Genomic DNA, 22,959 nt, shown 5'->3' with positions numbered 1-22,959 from the left:
CTCGACCCCGCCCTGTGCAACTGGGTACTGGACTTCCTGACGGGCCACCCCCAGGCGGTGAGGGTAGGTAACAACATCTCCACCCCGCTGATCCTCAACACCGGGGCCCCACAAGGGTGTGTTCTGAGCCCTCTCCTGTACTCCCTGTTCACCCACGACTGCGTGGCCATGCACGCCTCCAACTCAATCATCAAGTTTGCGGACAACACTACAGTGGTAGGCTTGATTACCAACAACGATGAAACGGCCTACAGGGAGGAGGTGAGGGCCCTCGGAGTGTGGTGTCAGGAAAATAACCTCACACTCAACGTCAACAAAACTAAGGAGATGATTGTGGACTTCAGGAAACAGCAGAGGGAGCACCCCCCTATCCACATCGATGGGACAGTAGTGGAGAGGGTAGTAAGTTTTAAGTTCCTCGGCGTACACATCACAGACAAACTGAATTGGTCCACCCACACAGACAGCATCGTGAAGAAGGCGCAGCAGCGCTTCAGGAGGCTGAGGAAATTTGGCTTGTCACCAAAAGCAATCACAAACTTCTACAGATCCACAATCGAGAGCATCTTGTCAGGCTGTATCACCGCCTGGTACGGCAACTGCTCCGCCCACAACCGTAAGGCTCGCCAGAGGGTAGTGAGGTCTGCACAACGCATCACCGGGGGCAAACTACCTGCCCTCCAGGACACCTACACCACCCGATGTCACAGGAAGGCCATAAAGATCATCAAGGACAACAACCACCCGAGCCACTGCCTGTTCACCCCGCTACAGGTGCATCAAAGCAGGGACCGAGAGACTGAAAAACTGCTTCTATCTCAATGCCATTAGACTGTTAAACAGCCACCACTAACATTGAGTGGCTGCTGCCAACACACTGACTCAACTCCAGACACTTTAATAATGGGAATTGATGGAAATTGATGGAAAATATGTCACTAGCCACTTTAAACAATGCTACTTAATATCATTTTTACATACCCTACATTACTCATCTCATATGAATATGTATATACTGTACTCTATATCATCTACTGCATCTTTATGTAATACATGTATCACTAGCCACTTTAAACTATGCCACTTTGTTTACATACCCTACATTACTCATCTCATATGTATATACTGTACTCGATACCATCTACTGCATCGTGCCTGTGCCGTTCTGTACCATCACTCATTCATATATCTTCATGTACATATTCTTCATCCCTTTACACTTGTGTGTATAAGGTAGTAGTTTTGGAATTGTTAGGTTAGATTACTTGGTTATTACTGCATTGTCGGAACTAGAAGCACAAGCATTAACATCTGCTAACCATGTGTATGTGACAAATACATGTGATTTGATTTGATTTAAGTGGGCATTGTGTCACGAAGCAGTGCGGCTTGGTTGGGCTGTGTTTTGGAGGACGCACGGCTCTTGACCTTCGCCATTCCCAAGTCCGTACGGGAGTTGCAGCAACCCACCCAGACCCTCCCCTATAGGTTCAGGTTTTGCGGCCGGAGTCCGCACCTTTGGGGGTACTGTCACGTTCTGACCTTAGTTCTTTTATTATGTCTTTGTTTTAGTATGGTCAGGGCGTGAGTTGGGTGGGTTGTCTATGTTACTTTTTCTATGTTTTGGGATTTCTGTGTTTGGCCTGGTATGGTTCTCAATCAGAGGCAGCTGTTTATCGTTGTCCCCGATTGAGAACCATATTTAGGTCGCCTGGTTTCACTTTTGAGTTGTTTGTGATTATTTTCCTGTTTAGTGTTTTTTTGTCATTCACCTTACGGGACTGTTCGTTGGTCGTTTATTTTTTTGTTCAAGTGTTCCATTACTCAATTAAATGATATGAACACTTATTACGCTGTGCATTGGTCCTCCAATCATTCTTACTACTCCACCTCGTCAGAGGAAGACAGCCGTTACAACTGGTTACCTTCAGACGGGTCCCGTGACGCTAGTTTTTAAGTCAAATCATTCGGACACTACAGGCGTTTTTTTGTGAAAAGACCGATTTTCTCATGGTCTGACAAACACCCCTCTAGCTTTGCCACCTATTACCACAGATGAAGGAAGTAAGACACTGGCGGATGCGATGAATTGAGACGCATCCAATGCAAAAAAAACCTGATATCTCGAGCCTAAACTGACGGATTTGGATGGGGATTGTTTTGTTGTGTAACTTAGATTGACTCTAAGGGGCTAATGTGTAGCAGTCATAGTTCATCTGATCTATACCTGTTTAATCAACGTGCCTGAGGATGTGAAGTGTTTTCCCATTCACATCCATAATCATTTAGAGTTCATTATGCCACATTATGCATACAGAATATTTATCATATGGAGCTGTGGCTTCACTGATTGGAGTCTTAATCATGACACACCTCTAGCAAACAACCATCGCCTCGGTAACTGTATAATAAACACAACACCAATAACAGACTACTCCGTCTAGTCCTTAGACTCTCTTTTGTTGAAAAATATATATAATTACCTCTACAGGTGTGACACACTGAAGAAGAAAAAATATATATATTAATGTTGACCTTCAGATTCTATGCATTACCAGGCTTGGTGATGTTGGACTAAGGCTTATCAATGTGTTTCAATGCATTGAGCATTCACAAGTAAGTGAGTAATAGCTTACACAGCTAGCCTATACAGGACAATGGTGCTAGGCAGTAGCAGTAGATTAGGGGTTGTAGTGTGGTTTCTATGGTGACAAGCAGGAGCAGGAGAAGCAAGAGAAGCCTTGGCCAGCCTTTAGCTCCTCCTCCTCCTCCTACCTCTGCCATTGGAATAGAAGATCCACCACAACATATCCATCAAAACCTGACAAGCCATTAGATAAACCAACCTCCAGTTGTCCAGGAGTTGGCACTCAGTCCTGTACACATCTCTCAGGGACATCACTTAGCACTCGCTCTCCACTCCTTTAAAGACATGACCGTAGTGATCTGTCTCTCTCTCACTCGCTCTCTCTCGTTGTGGGCCAAATGATGTCAGAAGGGGTTGAGTGTGTGTGTGTGTGTGTGTGTGTGTGTGTGTGTGTGTGTGTGTGTGTGTGTGTGTGTGTGTGTGTGTGTGTGTGTGTGTGTGTGTGTGTGTGTGTGTGTGTGTGTGTGTGTGCGTGCGTGCGTGCGTGCGTGCGTGCGTGCGTGCGTGCGTGTGTGTGTGTGTGTGTGTGTGGGTGTGTGGGTGCGTGTATGCCTGTATGCGTGCGTGCGTATGAGTGATCTCATTACAAAACGCTGCAGGGGGAACTGTCTTAACGAATATCCCCACATGTCCCTGCTGGAAGCACCAGGATGATGAGGGTCAAGTAAGTCATTAAAGAGGCCAATCCTGTAAATAGGATGCCAGCTGAATTAAAGTCATACCAATGACATGCCAAGCTTGGGCGCCTTCCAATTAGTCATCAAAGCAGTACTACAGTTGTTCCTAATTGTTTTGCAGATGCAGACCTCAGTATTAACCCACATATTATTAATAATGGATAGGCTCACTTGGAGATGTGTCTGCGAATATTTCATTACGTGAGCACTTTATTGAGACAATGTTTTTTTAATTGTGGGAACAGCAGTGAACAAATCAGAGCAACAGCTTAGAAATGCTGGTACACAGAGGATAGTATTGAAATGTAGTGTATATCACACTCCCATTGAAACCCAGTATACAGTATAACACATGCATACTATTGAAACCCAATTTAAAACACATCCTACCCTCATCGAAACCCAATTTAAAACACATCCTACCCTCATCGAAACCTAATTTAAAACACATCCTACCTCCATTCAAACCTAATTTAAAACACATCCTACCCTCATCGAAACCCAATTTAAAACATATCCAACCTCCATTGAAACCAAATTTAAAACACATCCTATACCCATTGAAACCCAATGTAAAACACACTCCCATTGAAACACATGTATAAAACTCCCATTGAAACTCAATGTGAAGGAGAATCCTAACCCCATCGAACCCCATTGTAAAGCAACGTCTTACCGGATGTTGTGGGACTTGCGTTTGATCTCGTTCCAGCAGAGATTCATGTCTCCAGATGTGTGGTGCCCTCCCAGCCTGCTACACTTCGTCCCCACAACTCCGTCCTCCTGCCCCTCAGCATCCACCGTGGACTGGCAGGGCACACAGTGGCATCCCGGCCACCCTGGTCGCCCCGCAGCTACACACAAACACACAGAACACACTCATTGGCCTATTTTAATTTTTTATTTCACCTTTATTTAACCAGCTAGTTGAGAACAAGTTCTCGTTTACAATTGCGACCTGGCCAAGAAAGCAAAGCAGTTTGACACATACAACAACACACAGTTACACATGGAATAAACAAACATACAGTCAATAATACAGTAGAAAAAAGTGTATATATATGTATATATATAGGCAATAAAATAGCCCATAGTGGCGAGGTAATTACGATATAGCAATTAAACACTGGAATGTGCAGAAGATGAATGTGCAAGTAGAGATACTGGAGTGCAAAGGAGCTAAATTAAAAAATAAATACAGTATGGGGATGAGGTAGTTGGGTGGGCTATTTACAGATGGGCTATGTACAGGTGCAGTGATCTGTGAGCTGCTCTGACAGCTGGTGCTTGAAGTTAGTGAGGGAGATAAGAGTTTCCAGGTTCAGCAATTGTTCCAGTCATTGGTAGCAGCGAACTGGAAGGAGAGGCGGCCAAAGGAGGAATTGGCTTTGGGGGTGACCAGTGAAATATACCTGTTGGAGCGTGTGCTGCGGGTGGGTGCTGCTATAGTGACCAGTGAGCTGAGATAAGGCTGGGCTTTACCTAGCAAAGACTTGTAGATGACCTGGAGCCAGTGGGTTTGAAGATGAGGATGAAGCGAGGGCCAGCCAACAAGAGCGTACAGGTCGCAGTGGTGGGTAGTATATGAGGCTTTGTTGACGAAACAGATGCCACTGTGATAGGCTGCATCCAATTTGTTGAGGAGAGTGTTGGAGGTTATTTTGTAGATGACATCGCCGAAATCGAGGATCGGTAGGATGGTCAGTTTTACAAGGATATGTTTGGCAGCATGAGTAAATGATGCTTTGTTGCGAAATAGGAAGCCAATTATAGATTTAATTTTGGATTGGAGATGCTTAGTGTTGGTCTGGAAGGAGAGTTTACAGTCTTACCAGAAACCTAGGTATTTGTAGTTGTCCACGTATTCTAGGTTAGAACCGTCCAGAGTAGTGATGCTGGACGGGCAGGCAGGTGCGGGCAGCGATTGGTTGAAGAGTATGCAATTAGTTTTACTTCAATTTAAGAGCAATTGGAGGCCACGGAAGGAGTGTTGTATGGCATTGAAGCTTGTCTGGAAGTTAGTTAGCACAGTGTCCAAAGAAGGACCAGAAGTATACAGAATGGTTTAGTCTGCGTAGAGGTGGATCAGAGAATCACCAGCAGCAAGAGCAACATCATTGATGTATACAGAGAAGAGAGTCAGCCCGAGAATTGAACCCTGTGGCACCCCCATTGAGACTCCCAGAGGTCCGGACAACAGGCCCTCCAATTTGACACACTGAATTCTATCAGAGAAGTATTTGGTGAACCAGTCGAGGCAGTCATTTGAGAAGCCAAGGCTGTTGAGTCTGCCGATAAGAATGTGGTGATTGACAGAGTCGAAAGCCTTGGCCAGGTTGATGAATACGGCTACACAGTATTGTCTCTTATCGATGGCAGTTATGATATCGTTTAGGACCTTGAGTGTGGCTGAGGTGCATACATGACCAGCTCGGGAAGCCAGATTGCATAGCAGAGAAGGTACGGTGGGATTCTAAATGGTTGGTGATCTGTTTGTTAACTTGGCTTTCGAAGACCTTAGAAAGGCAGGGTAGGATAGATATAGGTCTGTAGCAGTTTGAAAAAGGGGATGACCGCGGAAGCTTTCCAATCTTTGGGGATCTCAGACGATACGAAAGAGAGGTTGAACGGGCTAGTAATAGGGGTTGCAACAATTTCTGCAGATAATTGTAGAAAGAGAGGGTCCAGATTGTCTAGCCTGGCTGATTTGTAGGGGTCCAGATTTTGCAGCTCTTACAGAATATCAGCTATCTGGATTTGGGTGATGGATAAATGGGGGAAGCTTGGGCGAGTTGCTGTGGGGGTGCAGTGCAGTTGACAGGGGTAGGGGTAGCCAGGTGGAAAGCATGGCCAGCAGTAGAAAAATTATTCTTGAAATTCTCCATTGTCGTGGATTTATCGGTGGTGACAGTGTTTCTATAACTTCTATAGCTTCTATAACATTGCATCGTAACATATAATCACATCGTATTATATCATATGCAGGGTTGGGGTCAATTCCATTTAAATTCCAGTCAACTCCAAAAGTTGAAAATCATGAAGAAAATTGGAATTGAAATGTTTGTGTACTTAAATTAAATTGACTCCAACCCTGATCACATGTACATTCATAAATTGGGCACTGCGTTTTATCTGAACATTGTGACCTAACCAAGAGAAATTCAAAGCCCTACTCTTAGACACGTCTACACTTGGATGTGTGAACCAATACACGTGGATACATCCAAACCTTTGTCAGGTTTGTGATGGCATCAGTTTAGGCAAGTGATGAGAGAGTGTTTGTAGGGTCGTGACATCTCTTCTGTCTGGCCACTGAGCTGTCAGGGAGCTTCCTCTTCATCTCCAATCAAGTCTAATCATCTTCCCCTCTAGGTCACTGCATATACCTTCACTACAGCCTGCACTAAATTACTATTGCCCCGTAGCACTCACATCTGTAGCCATGAAATGCTTTGAAAGGCTGGTCATGGCTCACATCATCGCCATCATCCCAGACACCCTGGAACCACTCCAATGCACCCACTCCAATTCGCATACCGCCCCAACAGATCCACAGATGATGCAATCTCTATTGAACTCAACAGTGCCCCCTTCCCACTTGGACAAGAGGAACACCTACAGTGGGGCAAAAAAGTATTTAGTCAGCCACCAATTGTGCAAGTTCTCCCACTTAAAAAGATGAGAGAGGCCTGTAATTTTCATCAAAGGTACACTTCAACTATGACAGACAAAATGAGAAAAAAAATCCAGAAAATCACATTGTAGGATTTTTAATACATTTATTTGCAAAATATGGTGGAAAATAAGTATTTGGTCAATAACAAAAGTTTATCTCGATACTTTGTTATATACCCTTTGTTGGCAATGACAGAGGTCAAACGTTTTCTGTAAGTCTTCACAAGGTTTTCACACACTGTTGCTGGTATTTTGGCCCATTCCTCAATGCAGATCTCCTCTAGAGCAGTGATGTTTTGGGGCTGTTGCTGGGCAACATGGACTTTCAACTCCCTCCAGAGATTTTCTATGGGGTCGAGATCTGGAGACTGGCTAGACCACTCCAGGACCTTGAAATGCTTCTTACGAAGCCACTCCTTCGTTGCCCGGGCGGTGTGTTTGGGATCATTGTCATGCTGAAAGACCCAGCCACGTTTCATCTTCAATGCCCTTGCTGATGGAAGGAGGTTTTCACTCAAAATCTCACGATACATGGCCCCATTCATTTTTTCCTTTACACCGATCAGTCGTCCTGGTCCCTTTGCAGAAAAACAGCCCCAAAGCATGATGTTTCCACCCCCATGCTTCACAGTAGGTATGGTGTTCTTTGGATGCAACTCAGCATTCTTTGTCCTCCAAACACAACTTGTTGAGTTTTTACCAAAAAGTTATATTTTGGTTTCATCTGACCATATGACATTTTTCCAATCTTCTTCTGGATCATCCAAATGCTCTCTAGCAAACTTCAGACGGGCCTGGATATGTACTGGCTTAAGCAGGGGGACACGTCTGGCACTGCAGGCTTTGAGTCCCTGGCGGCGTAGTGTGTTACTGATGGTAGGCTTTGTTACTCTGGTCCCAGCTCTCTGCAGGTCATTCACTAGGTCCCCCTGTGTGGTTCGGGGATTTTTGCTCACCGTTCTTGTGATCATTTTGACTCCACAGGGTGAGATCTTGCGTGGAGCCCCAGATCGAGGGAGATTATCAGTGGTCTTGTATGTCTTCCATTTCCTAATAATTGCTCCCACAGTTGATTTCTTCAAACCAAGCTGCTTACCTATTGCAAATTCAGTCTTCCCAGCCTGGTGCAGGTCTACAATTTTGTTTCTGGTGTTCTTTGACAGCTCTTTGGTCTTGGCCATAGTGGAGTTTGGAGTGTGACTGTTTGAGGTTGTGGACAGGTGTCTTTTATACTGATAACAAGTTCAAACAGGTGCCATTAATACAGGTGGAGTGGAGGAGCCTCTAAAAGAAGAAGTTACAGGTCTGTGAGAGCCAGAAATTTGTTTGTAGGTGACCAAATACTTATTTTCCACCATAATTTGCAAATAAATTAATAAAAAATCCTACAATGTGATTTTCTGGATTTTTTTTCTCATTTTGTCTGTCATAGTTGAAGTGTACCTATGATGAAAATTACAGGCCTCTCTCATCTTTTTAAGTGGGAGAACCTGCACAATTGGTGGCTGACTAAATATTTTTTTGCCCCACTGTATGTGAGAATGCTGTTCATTGATTACAGCACAGCGTTCAACAACATAGTGGACACTAAGCTCATCCCTAAACTAAGGGCCCTGGGATTAAACACCTCCCTCTGCAACTGGATCCTCGACTTCCTAACGGGCTGCCCAAAGGTGGTAAGGGTAGGCAACAACACATCCGCAATGCTGACCCTCAAAACGGGGGCCCCTCAGGGGTGCATGCTTAGTCCCCTCCTGTACTCACAGTTCACCCACGACTGTGTGGCCATCATTAAGCTTGCAGACCACACGACGGTGGTAGGCCTGATCACCGACAATGATGCGACAGCCTACATGGAGGAGATCAGAGAGTTGGCAGTGTAGTGCCAGGACAACAACCTCTCCCTCAACGTCAGAAGGGCTAAGGAGCTGATCGTGGACTACAGGAAATGGGCTGTTGTGGAACAGGTTGAGAGCTTCAAGTTCCTCAGTCTCCACATCCTTAAGGAACTATCATGGTCCACACATTAACACAGTTGTGAAGAGCGCACAACAACGCCTCTTTCCCCGTAGGAGAAAATAGTTATACATGGAACTGAAAAGGGTTCTACTGGTACTAAAAAAGGTTCTCCAATGGGGACAGACAAACATCCCTTTTGGAACCCTATTTTCTAAGAGTTTAAGCATATATCACCCTCACCATCTCTCTCCCCCTTCTCTCCCTCCCCTCTCTCTCCTCTCTCTACCCTTTCTCTCTCTCTCTCTCCTTTCTCTCCTCTCTCTCTCCCCTCTCTTCTCTCCTCTCCTTTCCTTTCTCTCTCTCTCCTCTCTTACATTATCTCTCTCTCCTTTCTCTCCACTCTCTCCTCTCTCTCCTTTCTCTCCTCTCTCTCTCCCCTCTCTTCTCTCCTCTCCTTTCCTTTCTCTCCTCTCCTTTCCTTTCTCTCTCTCCTCTCTTACCTTCTCTCTCTCTCCTCTCTCCCCTCTCACCTCTCTCTCCTTTCTCTCCTCTGTCTCTCTCCTCTTTCTCTCTCTACTCTCTTACCTTCCCTCCTTTCTCTCCTCTCTCACCTCTCTCTTCCATCTCTCTCCCCTCTCTCCTTCCTTCTTTCTCTCCCCGTCTCTCTCCTTCTCTCTCCTCTATCTGCTTGCCTCTCATTATTGAGACAGCACCTCTGTTTGTTCAAGGGCAATTTCTCAATTTTGTATGAATCAGCATCTCTCTCTCCCTCCTCCTCTGTATAATCCACTGGCTGGATGATTAATCCTCTCTGTTCATGGTTCTTCAGTTATGTGGATAGGAGCTCAGATACTGTTAATACCTACAAGCCACACAGGCTCACTGGAACTCCAGCTATTAAACATATTCAAATCACCAGCAGCAATGAGCAGCCAACAGGACCTTTTCCCCAGCTTAGCCTAATATCGCTGAGCAATTATGACTGCACAGACGGACCGTAATAACACACAACACAGCGATATGAAGCGGAGTGACCATGTTTTGTTTGTTTACTTGATGGCAAATTGAGCTGAATCAACAGAAAGGCCATCAACGACAGCAGTAGCGGTGGAACTGCGCCCCTGTTTATAGCTTTGACTGAGGAAGGCGTTTTTTCCAACCATACGAAGGGGAGCCTTGTGTTAGTGATGCCAGAACACTGGGCAGGCCTGGGCTATCTTCCTTCCTCTCCTCTCTGTGTCCAGTCCGGAGACAAGCACTGGCATCAGTACTGGCAACTGCGTCAGGCAGGACCACCAGCATCGGACCAGCATACTCATGCATACACAAGAGTGATGCACACATACACACAAACCATTGAAAATCATGGACACACACGCAAACACTACATTCCCCAACGCACACACACACACAAACGACATTCCCCAACGCACTTCCCCAACACACAGAGTAATTCAACGACACATACCATCAACTCATGTTTCACAGATGGACACATGAGTTTCATATGCTGTACAGGTCCATCTCTGGACATGTATTATTGACGAGTGTGGTATCTGATAATCGCTGAAGCACTCACCCATTTTCCCAAGAGGGCTGAGCCTGTGTGGGGAGCACTGAGGTTTACCGGTAAGCTCTTCACTTCGTGCTGCAGCACTAGGCTGTATTTATTTAGTTTCTTTGGCAAGGATTCTCGCCTAGACTGAATTGAATAAAAACACCAAGGTGTCTTCAAAGAAATACACCACCTCCTCAAAACCTAGCTGATCAACACAATTCATTGTGAAATATTAATTACTTACTTAATTACTTATTAGAAATTTGTGACAGGGACCGTCATCTTTTGTGTGTATTAAACAATTTTCTTCACAGCTAATTTTTGTGTGTATTAGACAATTTAATTTCTTCATAACGCATTAGTGTACTGTACATTACACACATTTCTATTTGTTGTGGTTAATGTTAGCTAGGTGGGGATTAAGGTTATGGTTAGGTTTAAGGGTTAAGGGTTAGGTAACAAGCTAGTTAAAGTAACATGCTAGCTAAAGGGTTAGGGTTAGGATTAGGGTTAGCTAACATGCTACCAAAGTAGTTAAAAAGTAATAAGTTGTTGTAAAGTTGCTAATTAGCAAAACGTACTTCAAACACACAACAATTGGGTTACTAAACAGTCAAGTTATAAGCACACCCATCCTCCCCAACCAACCACCCTCCTTTTGTCTTAAGTAACCTAATTATTGTACTTTAATATATTTGCATCAATTGACCATGTCTTTCTGAAACATACTCAAAAGCTTTCGAGTATTGTCATGGAAATTCTGTACTGAGAGATTTGGTAATTTCTTCAAACAATCATCTTTATTTAATATTGATTAATTATTGCAATAATGAGGCTGGTCGACCCCCCACCCTTGAGTGTTGGACCGAGTAACCTAACCTTTACACAAATGCAGAGTACTTTATATAACTGACACTAACACTGTTCAGCCATGGTTGATTCAACCACCCTTATGCAGACCAAGGAGCATCATAAACCACTCTGGGTTCATCCTGTCGTTATTTGTTATTATTGGGGCAGCAGGTAGCCTAGTGATTAGAGTGTTGGGCCAGTACCCGAAAGGTTGCTAGATCGAATCCCCGAGCTGACAAGAATCTGTCATTCTGCCCCTGAACAAGGCAGTTAACCCATTGTTCCTAGGGCATCATTGTAAATAAGAATTTGTTCTTAGCTGACTTGCCTAGTTAAATAAAGGTTAACATTTTTTTATAATAATTGCAAGAGGGTTGTTCTCTTAACCCCTCCCTGGCTTAGATTTCCAGATGCAAGGATGATTTAGAGACAATTAGGACTTCTTCTAAACTCCTCCTGGCTCTCTTGATCTCAGTTACACCCACCACATCTTGTTTATATAATGCAGTCTTTAACTCATTTGTCAGCTCAAGCCATCTCCAGTGACCATACACCCAGATTAGCTACAGGGAACTAGAGTGGAGCCCATGAAAACACAGAATTAAACAGAACACAAATGCCCTATTTGCAAAGTATTAATTGCTAACTATTAATATCAAACAAACCAGGTAAATATGTCATTTTCCTATCACAGTATTTTCCACAGATGAGAAATAAATCAGATCAATGACAATCCAAGATAAGATAAACAGCTTTACCTCATCTCCCAGACAGACGACAACTGTTCAACTATGCAGATAAAACTGCCAGCTGATCAAAGAAGTGACAGAAGTTCTAACTTCCTTCTGTACGCGTACATACAACACCCTGATAATAATCTCCAGGTATCAACACCACCACTTTTCTCAGATCAGTCTCTCTGACAAGCAGCAATACAGTATCTACACTACTTCACTCTCATTATGAAACCATAACAGAGAGTTAGTTGACAGTTACCGTGCTTACCTTGATATATTAGAATCCCAACCGAGAGAATCCCTCCAGGAGCTACAGCAGTGCTACGATAGTGTTCCTCTCACACTGAAGTTCGAGTGATTTTAAGAGGGGTTCCTCACTATTCCCAGAGTGACATTTGTCCTGTCTACAGGCTGCAGAGAATGGAGAGAATGCTGTGATGACTGGTGATGAGGGTGTGGTGGGGACACACAGAGAGACTAGGCTCCCTCTCCGGTCAATGAACTTATTGTCACTGCACATTCCTCATCACACCAACCTGTTCCTCTACTCCTACCCACTGGCACTGGAAAAGGCCATCTGCCCAGGGTCCAGCCGGTCAATGCCCTTCAGTGACATACAGGCTACAGCAGTGGTTCCCAAAAGGTTTTGTTCTGTGGTCTATCAAAAGCTTTTAGGAATTTCCCTATGGCCCTTCAAGATGAACAGCGAAGGGAGCCTATTGACATCACTGCCGAAACAACACACTCTCCTCTTTGGAGAAGAAACAATGGGCTGGAGCTCTCACATGGGTTCAACTGCATAGCTGCTTGAGATTGGGTATGTACTCTCCTCCTTCCTCTCCTTCCAGAACAGAGAAAGTGACTGGCAAAGGAACCATCAGAAGACTAATGCCATAATCCAGTCTTAAACCAGTAGAAAGGGCTGTGAACCACCAATGGGTCCTGATCCACCATCTGGGAATAATGAAGAACTGACCACCATGCAACAACACACAGGGCTGAGCAACACACACAGTGACACCCAGAACAAATCTCCCTCGCACCACAGCCAGTTTCCACTGGGTAGTGGCTTAAGACTCTGTGGCTGTGGATTTGTGACACAGTTTAATAACACAACTTTGGCTAGGACAACTAAATGTCAGGCCAGCACAGAGTTAGAGAATGGGCTTCCAGGGGGTACAGTTTATGTGTGTGTGTGTGTCCACATGTCTGTAGCAGCTGCCTGATGGGGGTTAGCGGTGCCATTACCCCCTTCTCTACTGGCCTGTACCCCACATCCCACATCCCCGCCAACGGCCACCAGTTTAAGCTAACCGAGTCGTCAAGAGAAAACACAGCAGCCATAGAGCTTACTGAATCCACTGCTGCTCACACAGGACAGAGGAGAGAGGGACGAGAGAGGAGAGAGAGAGACGCTCGCACATGCTAACACACGCACACACAAAAGTACACAAACATGCTCACACACGCACATAGGCACACGCACAAAGTAGGTGCCCGCAGGGCACAGGCTGTCAAAATGGAGATATTCCCCCTGAAAGTGACAGCAGCCCTCCCAGCTCTGACTGGTCCTTGGACGTGATTTGTGACGTGGGCCACCAAGAAGAGCAGTCAGGAGAGAGGAAATGTTCCCCCACCCCCCTCCTACTCCTCCACTCTCCCACCAAAAGATTTTACCCTCCAGTCTCAACTGTGATCTTTCCAACACTATTTCAATGACAAGTTTATGGGCGCTCTGCCCTTGCTGCGTTGGTTACTGAAGAGCTCTGCATTTTGAAATTAGACCCCCATTAGCATTAGCAGTCATTATCCCCTATCGAAGGCTGTCTGACTGCCTGGCAGTGCAGAAGAGATGTTATTGGAGCACTTTCACCCAACACTCTTCTCAATGCGTCGTTAACATCAGGTGAACATGTTTTATTCATATACAGTATCTGTGTGCTAAGCTCTGTGAAGTGCTGGAGGGGCAGCAGTCAAACTTCAACTGACTATGTGATGACTGTGTGTGTGTGTGTGTGTGTGTGTGTGTGTGTGTGTGTGTGTGTGTGTGTGTGTGTGTGTGTGTGTGTGTGTGTGTGTGTGTGTGTGTGTGTGTGTGTGTGTGTGTGTGTGTGTGTGTGACCTTTGCCCCTGCCCTCTCCCCACAGGTTCCCACTTCAGAGGTGACATTCAGGGGCCGGGAGGGGCTGGAGGGCCATTCATTTTGTTGGAGGTCCACAAGGACCCACAGTGTGGATAGTCTCTCCAGCGAATAGCCCCTCTGGCCTCACTCCTCCTCCACTCTTAGCCCCCTGGCATAGGGTGGCTGTACTGTAACTGTCACTAGTAAGTCCCAATGGAGATTCATTTGTGATCTATGCGTTCACTCTGTAAATATATCAAGGTCTATCTCATAACGACTCAACATCACCTTATGAACCTAATAGAGCTAAGTAAGCTCAATGATACATGACAGCGTTCATCACAATATCCTCATACACTCTGAGTGTACAAAACATTAGAAATATTGAGTTGCACCCCCATTTGCCCTCAGAACAGTCTCAATTTGCCAAGGCATGGACTGCACAAGGTGTCGAAAGTGTTCCACAGGGATCCTTCTTCAAACTGTCTCCTCCCCTTCATCTGTGTGTATGTATGTATGTATGTACAGTGGGGCGGCAAAAAAGTATTTAGTCAGCCACCAATTGTGCAAGTTCTCCCACTTAAAAAGATGAGAGAGGCCTGTAATTTTCATCATAGGTACACTTCAACTATGAAAGACAAAATGAGGGGAAAAAATCCAGAAAATCACATTGTAGGATTTTTTATGATTTTATTTGCAAATTATGGTGGAAAATAAGTATTTGGTCAATAACAAAAATATCTCAATACTTTTATATACCCTTTGTTGGCAATGACAGAGGTCAAACGTTTTCTGTAAGTCTTCACAAGGTTTTCATAAACTGTTGCTGGTATTTTGGCCCATTCCTCCATGCAGATCTCCTCTAGAGCAGTGATGTTTTGGGGCTGTTGCTGGGCAACACTGACTTTCAACTCCCTCCAAAGATTTTCTATGGGGTTGAGATCTGGAGACTGGCGAGGCCACTCCGGGACCTTGAAATGCTTCTTACGAAGCCACTCCTTCATTGCCCGGGCGGTGTGTTTGGGAGCATTGTCATGCTGAAAGACCCAGCCACGTTTCATCTTCAATGCCCTTGCTGATGTAAGGAGGTTTTCACTCAAAATCGCACGATACATAGCCCCATTCATTATTTCCTTTACATGGATCCTTTACACGGGTCGTCCTGGTCCCTTTGCAGAAAAACAGCCCCAAAGCACGATGTTTCCACCCCCATGCCTCACATGGTTCACAGTAGGTATGGTGTTCTTTGGATGCAACTCTGCATTCTTTGTCCTCCAAACACGACGAATTGAGTTTTTACCAAAAACTTATATTTTGGTTTCATCTGACATTCTCCCAATCTTCTTCTGGATCATCCAAATGCTCTCTAGCAAACTTCAGACGGGCCTGGACATGTACTGGCTTAGGCAGGGGGACACGTCTGGCACTGCAGGATTTGAGTCCCTGGCGGCGTAGTGTGTTACTGATGGTAGGCTTTGTTACTCTGGTCCCAGCTCTCTGCAGGTCATTCACTAGGTCCCCCCGTGTGGTTCTGGGATTTTTGCTCACCGTTCTTGTGATAATTTTGACCCCACGGGGTGATCAGATTCATTCTTCCCAGCCTGGTGCAGGTCTACAATTTTGTTTCTGGTGTCCTTTGACAGCTCTTTGGTCTTGGCCATAGTGGAGTTTGGAGTGTGACTGCTTGAGGTTGTGGACAGGTGTCTTTTATACTGATAACAAGTTCAAACAGGTGCCATTAATACAGGTAACGAGTGGAGGACAGAGGAGCCTCTTAAAGAAGAAGTTACAGGTCTGTTAGAGCCAGATATCTTGCTTGTTTGTAGGTGACCAAATACTTACTTTCCACCATAATTTGCAAATAAATTAATTACAAATCCTACAATGTGATTTTCTGGATTGTTTTCTCATTATGTCTGTCATAGTTGAAGTGTACCTATGATGAAAATTACAGGCCTCTCTCATCTTTTTAAGTGGGAGAACTTGCACAATTGGTGGCTGACTAAATACTTTTTTTGCCCCACTGTATGTATGTGTGTGTGTGCCTGCCTGTGTGTGTGGGTGTATCTGCCTGCCTGTTTGTATTCGGGGGAGATCTCACACGGAATGGAGGTGTTTTTACCGGGAACTAGATAAATGTGTGTGTGTGTATGCCTTAGCCCATAACATTATCGTCCGTGTGTGTTCCTGCATTCCACAGTGCTCATTTTCTAGTTGGAGATTGTAATTTATGGTGATGCCAGCCATACACTATGCAGTAAAACACTGGATGCTTACGCAACTGTCAGAATGTGGGTCTGGGAAGATTCATGTAATCTTCTGTTTAATTATATTTATGACTAATGCAGTGAGCTGCTGTGGGTCTCTCTGCTGTCAAGCTGTGGAGATCTAAGCTACAAAAGCTTCTTAATTGAGTCGTCGCCGCAATAAATGCACCAGTCGGATGAAAGCTTGTCGGTTAAGGATTGAGATGACAGCTAAAATGATATATCAAAGAGGAAAGGTACTGTAGTTCCTCCTCCAGGATTTGTGTACGATTAAATGCACTTTCTTCTCCATATGTAAGATCCTTCCCTGAGAGTGAATTGGTGATGTGATTCTAGAATATATATTGTTTTACCTTTATTTAACTCGGCAAGTCATTTAAGAAAAAAATCTTATTTTCAATGACAGCCTAGGAACAGTGGTTTAACTGCCTTGTTCAGGGGAAAAGTGTCAGCTCAGGGATTCGATCTTGCAACCTTTCAGTTACTAGTCTAACGCTCTAACCACTAGGCTACTTGCCACCCCAATATCAACATCAAATTAAAACACAGTGAAAACCCTCAGGCTTAAAGCATTGCGGAAGAAAAATCACAAAACAAAATTATCGTATTTGTTAGCTCAACTACAAGTGTAGAAGTAATTAATTTGGTGGATTAAAGTGCCTTTCTTAATTCAAAAGCAGATTGCTTCCTGAGTAAACGAGCTTTGGTGCACCTTGTGCACATTCAAATGATCACTGAGTGCAACACCGACCGTGGTGGAACTAAGTGGTGGAATCTGGGAGCAACGGAAGGCAGAAAGTAAATCCAATTCCACTGAGGGTTCAATGAGTCACACACTGGGCAATATCCAATCTGCTAGGACTGAGAATTAGGTGCCCTGACAAAATCATTCTCCGAAGTGATATTTCCGTCAAAGGAAAACATGTTTTATCTATCAAAGTGCTATTAAGGTGCCGTGCAATACTCTCAGGCCTGCTGAAATGGCTGCACTGTGGATATAAAGTAGCGCGACAGGCAAAATAGTCTAATATGATTGGCAGCAATAGGATTAAAATAACATTTCAATCCATCTCTCAAACAGATTGTTACAGCCTCCCCGCCTTGCCTTTCTAATAGAACCAGAACGCTTTTAGGGGATTAGTTGGAGGAATTAGACTATTCATCTCATTGGAGTTGACATGTGGGCCTAAGTCTCATTGTTGAAGTATTCAACATATTCATATTACATATTTCTTTTAAACATCAAAATGCATCAGACTAAAATAAGCTTTGAAGTGAGAAATATGGGTTCTCTGGGAAATTCGAAACTACTCTACAGTCACCCAGTAAATTCATGCACTCCTCTCATCTGAAATAACTGTTTTTCCACAACAAGTGTGCACTCTGTTTAGACTTAATTAAAACTAAATGAAAACAAATAAAAACATGCACCTCAGCTGCGTGTAAGCAAGTCTGATAAAAAAAACTCTACCCTGCTGCTACTTTCTAAGAGCCAGCCACGTGTGCTGAGGGAACACTTGATTCAGAAAATAGCTAATTTGCCAAACCCCAATTGAGATGATCGCTAATTAAGACGAGTTTGTCAACAAAGACTGTAAAGTGAAATGTTCCATCAACACCGTACAATGCAAGCGCTGCACATCACAAAGACTTCCATTTTACAGCCCCAGCCCACCACACTGACCTAGCACTCCTTCTGCTTTTCTATAGGAGGTCCCTGCAATGTTTAGGCAAACAGCATATCGTGGTAATGTACCTAAAGAGCTGGTCTGCACACCGACATTAAACTTGAAAGATGAATAAGGAAGAAGAAGAAGAAGGAGGAAGGAGAAGAAGAAGGAGGAAGGAGAAGAAGACGAAGAAGGAAGGAGAAGAAGACGAAGGAGGTAGGAGAAGAAGAAGGAGAAAGGCGAAGAAGGAGGAAGGAGAAGAAGGAGGAAGGAGAAGAAGGAGGAAGGAGAAGAAGAAGAAGGAGGAAAGAGAAGAAGAAGAAGAAGGAGGAAGGAGAAGAAGAAGAAGGAGGAAGGAGAAGAAGGAGGAAGGAGAAGGAGGAAGGAGGAAGGAGAAGAAGGAGGAAGGAGAAGAAGTAGAAGGAGGAAGGAGAAGAAGGAAGGAAGGAGGAGAAGAAGAAGAAGGAAGGAGAAGAAGAAGTAGGAGGAAGGAGAAGAAGGAGGAAGGAGAAGGAGGAAGGAGGAAGGAGAAGAAGGAGGAAGGAGAAGAAGAAGAAGGAGGAAGGAGAAGAAGGAGGAAGGAGAAGAAGAAGTAGGAGGAAGGAGAAGAAGGAGGAAGGAGAAGGAGGAAGGAGGAAGGAGAAGAAGGAGGAAGGAGAAGAAGGAGGAAGGAGAAGGAGGAAGGAGGAAGGAGAAGAAGGAGGAAGGAGAAGAAGGAGGAAGGAGAAGAAGAAGTAGGAGGAAGGAGAAGAAGGAGGAAGGAGAAGGAGGAAGGAGGAAGGAGAAGAAGGAGGAAGGAGAAGAAGAAGAAGGAGGAAGGAGAAGAAGGAGGAAGGAGAAGAAGTAGGAGGAAGGAGAAGAAGGAGGAAGGAGAAGGAGGAAGGAGAAGAAGGAGGAAGGAGAAGAAGTAGAAGGAGGAAGGAGAAGAAGGAAGGAAGGGGAGAAGAAGAAGAAGGAGGAAGGAGAAGAAGAAGTAGGAGGAAGGAGAAGAAGGAGGAAGGAGAAGGAGGAAGGAGGAAGGAGAAGAAGGAGGAAGGAGAAGAAGTAGAAGGAGGAAGGAGAAGAAGGAAGGAAGGAGGAGAAGAAGAAGAAGGAAGGAGAAGAAGAAGGAAGGAGAAGAAGAAGGAAGGAGAAGAAGAAGAAGGGAGAAGAAGAAGGAAACAGAAGAAGAAGAAGGAGAAGAAGAAGGAAGAAGAAGAAGGAAGCAGAAGAAGAAGAAGGAGAAGAAGAAGGAAGCAGAAGAAGAAGGAAGCAGAAGAAGAAGGAGAAGAAGAAGGAAGCAGAAGAAGAAGGAAGGAGAAGAAGAAGGAAGCAGAAGAAGAAGGAAGGAGAAGAAGAAGGAAGCAGAAGAAGAAGGAAGGAGAAGAAGAAGGAAGCAGAAGAAGGAGGAAGGAGAAAAAGAAGAAGGTGTTAAGGCTTAATATTGATGCCGTTGCAGCAGACTATTGAGAACACAATAATAGGTACCACATGTGCTAATGACGGATACCGTCACCCACAGAAATAAAAGTCACGGCTGCCAGCAGCTCTAATCAGTGAGAAAGTGATTTTAGTTGCTCACACACACAAGTTAGGCTCATTTGAAAGCTGGGAATCTCATTAAAGTGGAGACAAAGGACTTGTGACAGGGTCTGGTGTGACATTTGGCTCTCCACTCGCCGTCCACACTGGCAGGCCTGTCAGCCTTGTCACTTCGTATTTGCTGAGCCGGCCACAGAGATTGCGAGAGACAGGAAGGAGCCTGGTGACAGCTTGTTGTTAAGTAAAAACCCAACCATGAATTATGAAAATGGGTGAGAATACTGCATTGAACTGCCCAGTCCATCATTAACTGACAAACAGTTATAAATGGTAGGATAAGTGGTACTGTGATGTACTGTACCTTGTACTGTAATGTACTGCACCTTGTACTGTGCCTTATACAGCAATGTACTGCACCTTGTACTGCGATGTACTGCACCTTGTACTGTGCCTTGTACAGAAATGTACTGCACCTTGTACTGCGATGTACTGCACCTTGTACAGCAATGTACTGTACCTTGTACTGCGATGTACTGCACCTTGTACTGTGCCTTGTACAGCAATGTACTGTACCTTGTACTGCGATGTACTGCACCTTGTACTGTGCCTTGTACAGCAATGTACTGCACCTTGTACTGTGATGTACTGCACCTTATACTGTGCCTTGTACAGCAATGTACTGCACCTTGTACTGTGCCTTGTACAGCAATGTACTGCACTTTGTACTGCAATGTACTGCACCTTGTACTGCAATGTACTGCACATTGTAGGCTAGTTGAGAACAAGTTCTCATTTGCAACTGTACTGCACCTGGTACTGTAATGTACCTTACTGAGCAATCCTACTGTACAGTATGTTCTGTTTCTAAAGAGAACAATGAACCACGTGTCGAGATGCAGTCCAAATCAGAAAGACGAGTGAAAGACCCAAAGTTTTCCTAGTTAGGTCAAATGGTGAAAAATAACTCCTGGCCTTAATCATGATAGAAGTTACTACAATTGGAAAATAAAACATGAAGAAACCACCAAGAAATCTGGTCGCATAAGGCAAAACATAACATTCTCATTGCCTTACAAACTCAATCTAATTAAGACTCATACTAATCTGATGTTCAAGAAAATAGGGTCGTGTCTGTTTTCCTCTAATTACCAGAAACGAGTGTAGTCACACAGAAAAAATGTTTACTATAATTATTTATGAAAGTCATGACAAGACATACAGAAAGGGAAAGAAAACAAGACGCAGACTGAGCGTAATTCAATGCACAAATCAAAGGAGTCACATAAGAATATCAAAGCACCAATCACTTGAAGCCTTCGGTAACCCCAATAGAAAATCACACTCCAGAGCCTCCCGAGTGGGGCAGACTCTGGGTTCAGACCCGGGTTCATGCTCGGGCTGTGCCACAGCCGGTCGTTGCCAGAAGTCCCATAGGACGGTGCACAATTGGCCAAGGGTCATCCGGGTTAGAAGAGGGTTTGGCTGCGGGGCTTTAACTTGGCTCATCGCACACTAGCGACTCCTTGGGGTGGGCCGGGTGCCTGCAGGCTGACTCCGTTCGCCAGTTGAATGGTGTTTCCTCCGACACATTGGTGTGGCTGCCTTCTGGGTTAAGCTGGCGGGTGTTACGGAGCGCGGTTGGGCGGGACATGTTTCTGAGGATGCTTGACTCCACCTTCGTCTCACCTGAGCCCATTGGGGAGTTGCAGCGATGAGACTAGTAAAGAATTGGGGAGAAAAAGGGGGAGAAAATAAAAAGTAATACACAAAAAAGAATACAAAAAACACATTCACACTCCAGCATAATGTTCAAGGCCATGCCTGGGGTTGATTTGTTGTGCTTTAGGAAAAGGGTGAGATAGAAAGAAAGAGTCATTTGTTTCTATGTCATTTAATTGGGTCTGTTTCAATGCACTAACGATATGCTAATGATGGAGGAGAGCTCATCCTCAGCATGTCTCTGAGAACATATTAACATTTTCTGACTTCCTGTTACCCTCAGTTCAAAGTCTGGTAATTTGAAGACTTTTTCACAAAAGGGGTAAGGACCCCCAGACCCCTCTCCCTCTACTTGGCATGGGGCTACAGGTTTGGATGGTTGAGAGAAGTGTAGGCCTCCTCAACACATTCCTAAAAACACTGCCCTTTGGCACAGGGAGAGTAGGCAGCATGAATGGACGGAAAGTGACATTTAATAACAGTTCTTTGGAAATTACATTCATTGTTGAACACACAGTTGTACACAGAGAGCGCAATTCTGTCCCGTCTCTGATAGAAAGGTCCAAAATAAGGCATGAAAGCTTCCGTTAAATTGGTACACAGGACTAGGAAAGAGTGCAACACAAGCACTAGCATGGAGGGAGGGCCTGTCATTAAGCAGAAGGAAAGCCAAAACACCAAAGCTACAGCCTCTGAATGTAAACCGGTAAGAGTACATGAGAGACAGGGTAAAGCACCATTTACAATGAGGTGCAGGTACACCATGGGAGAGTTTAATGGAAAGAGCCCACAGCCACAGCCTAAAAACCATGCCGTTACAACAAAATTAGTCAGATGAACGGCAGTATTTTGTCTGGGGGGGAAATAGTTTTATGTAACCCCCAAAGAAAGGAAAAGTGGCAGAGAAATAGAACAAGAAGAAGTGAGAAAATGTGGACAGTTACTATGGCTACAGTGCCGTTATCTCATCATCTCCCTGTCATTATCCAACTCTGTATCGGACCTGTATGAAAATCACTCAGCTTATCCGCATCATTTGATGAGCTGCACATAAGAAAATAAAGCTCATTGAGACACATACAGTGTCAGTACAATGTTTATTGTATGAGGCAAACATTTACCTCCCACCAGACCAGTGGAGGCTGCTGAGGAGAGGACGGCTTATAATAATGGCTGGAATGGTGTGAATGGAATGGCATCAAACACATGGAAACCACGAGTTTCATGTATTTGATATCATCCCACTCATTCCACTCCAGCCATTACCACGAGCACATCCTACCCAGTTCAGGTGCCAACAACCTCCTGTGCACCAGATTATGGTGTTTTGGCAACGGGGTGGATCTGCTTTCTAACAATGGGAATACAGTGGCCTGTCAAGCTACATTTACTAGTTTCCTCCAAGCAGTTTACTCTGCTCTGCCTGTCCCCCGTCATGCCAACTCATCCTGAAGTCAGAACAAACACAGAGAGCACTGAGGTTAACACGAGCAGAGAGATCATAGAATAACCATGGCCTGCTTTTCCACCCAAACCCACAAGGAAACCAAAGGGA

At 44.6% G+C, this 22,959-nt stretch overlaps 1 protein-coding gene across 3 annotated transcripts in view; it reads right to left on the bottom strand.

Moving 5' to 3' along the window:
• The window catches only part of drp2 (dystrophin related protein 2), a 254,344-nt gene that overhangs the window by 132,764 nt on the left and 98,621 nt on the right, over nucleotides 1-22,959 (bottom strand). For 2 of the 3 annotated variants that reach the window (XM_052488310.1, XM_052488312.1), the window contains exon 3: nucleotides 4,001-4,178. In XM_052488310.1, coding sequence (XP_052344270.1) covers nucleotides 4,001-4,047 — 47 coding nt within the window. In that variant the 5' untranslated portion in view covers nucleotides 4,048-4,178. Of the gene's footprint in view, nucleotides 1-4,000; nucleotides 4,179-12,373; nucleotides 12,686-22,959 lie in introns of those variants that run through there. The other variant, XM_052488311.1, reaches the window with a different exon arrangement.

Source organism: Oncorhynchus keta, chromosome 30 (assembly GCF_023373465.1).
Source record: "Oncorhynchus keta strain PuntledgeMale-10-30-2019 chromosome 30, Oket_V2, whole genome shotgun sequence".
NCBI lineage: Eukaryota > Metazoa > Chordata > Actinopteri > Salmoniformes > Salmonidae > Oncorhynchus > Oncorhynchus keta.
Note: the sequence above shows the minus strand (reverse complement) of the source record. Positions and strands in the feature narration are given on the sequence as shown.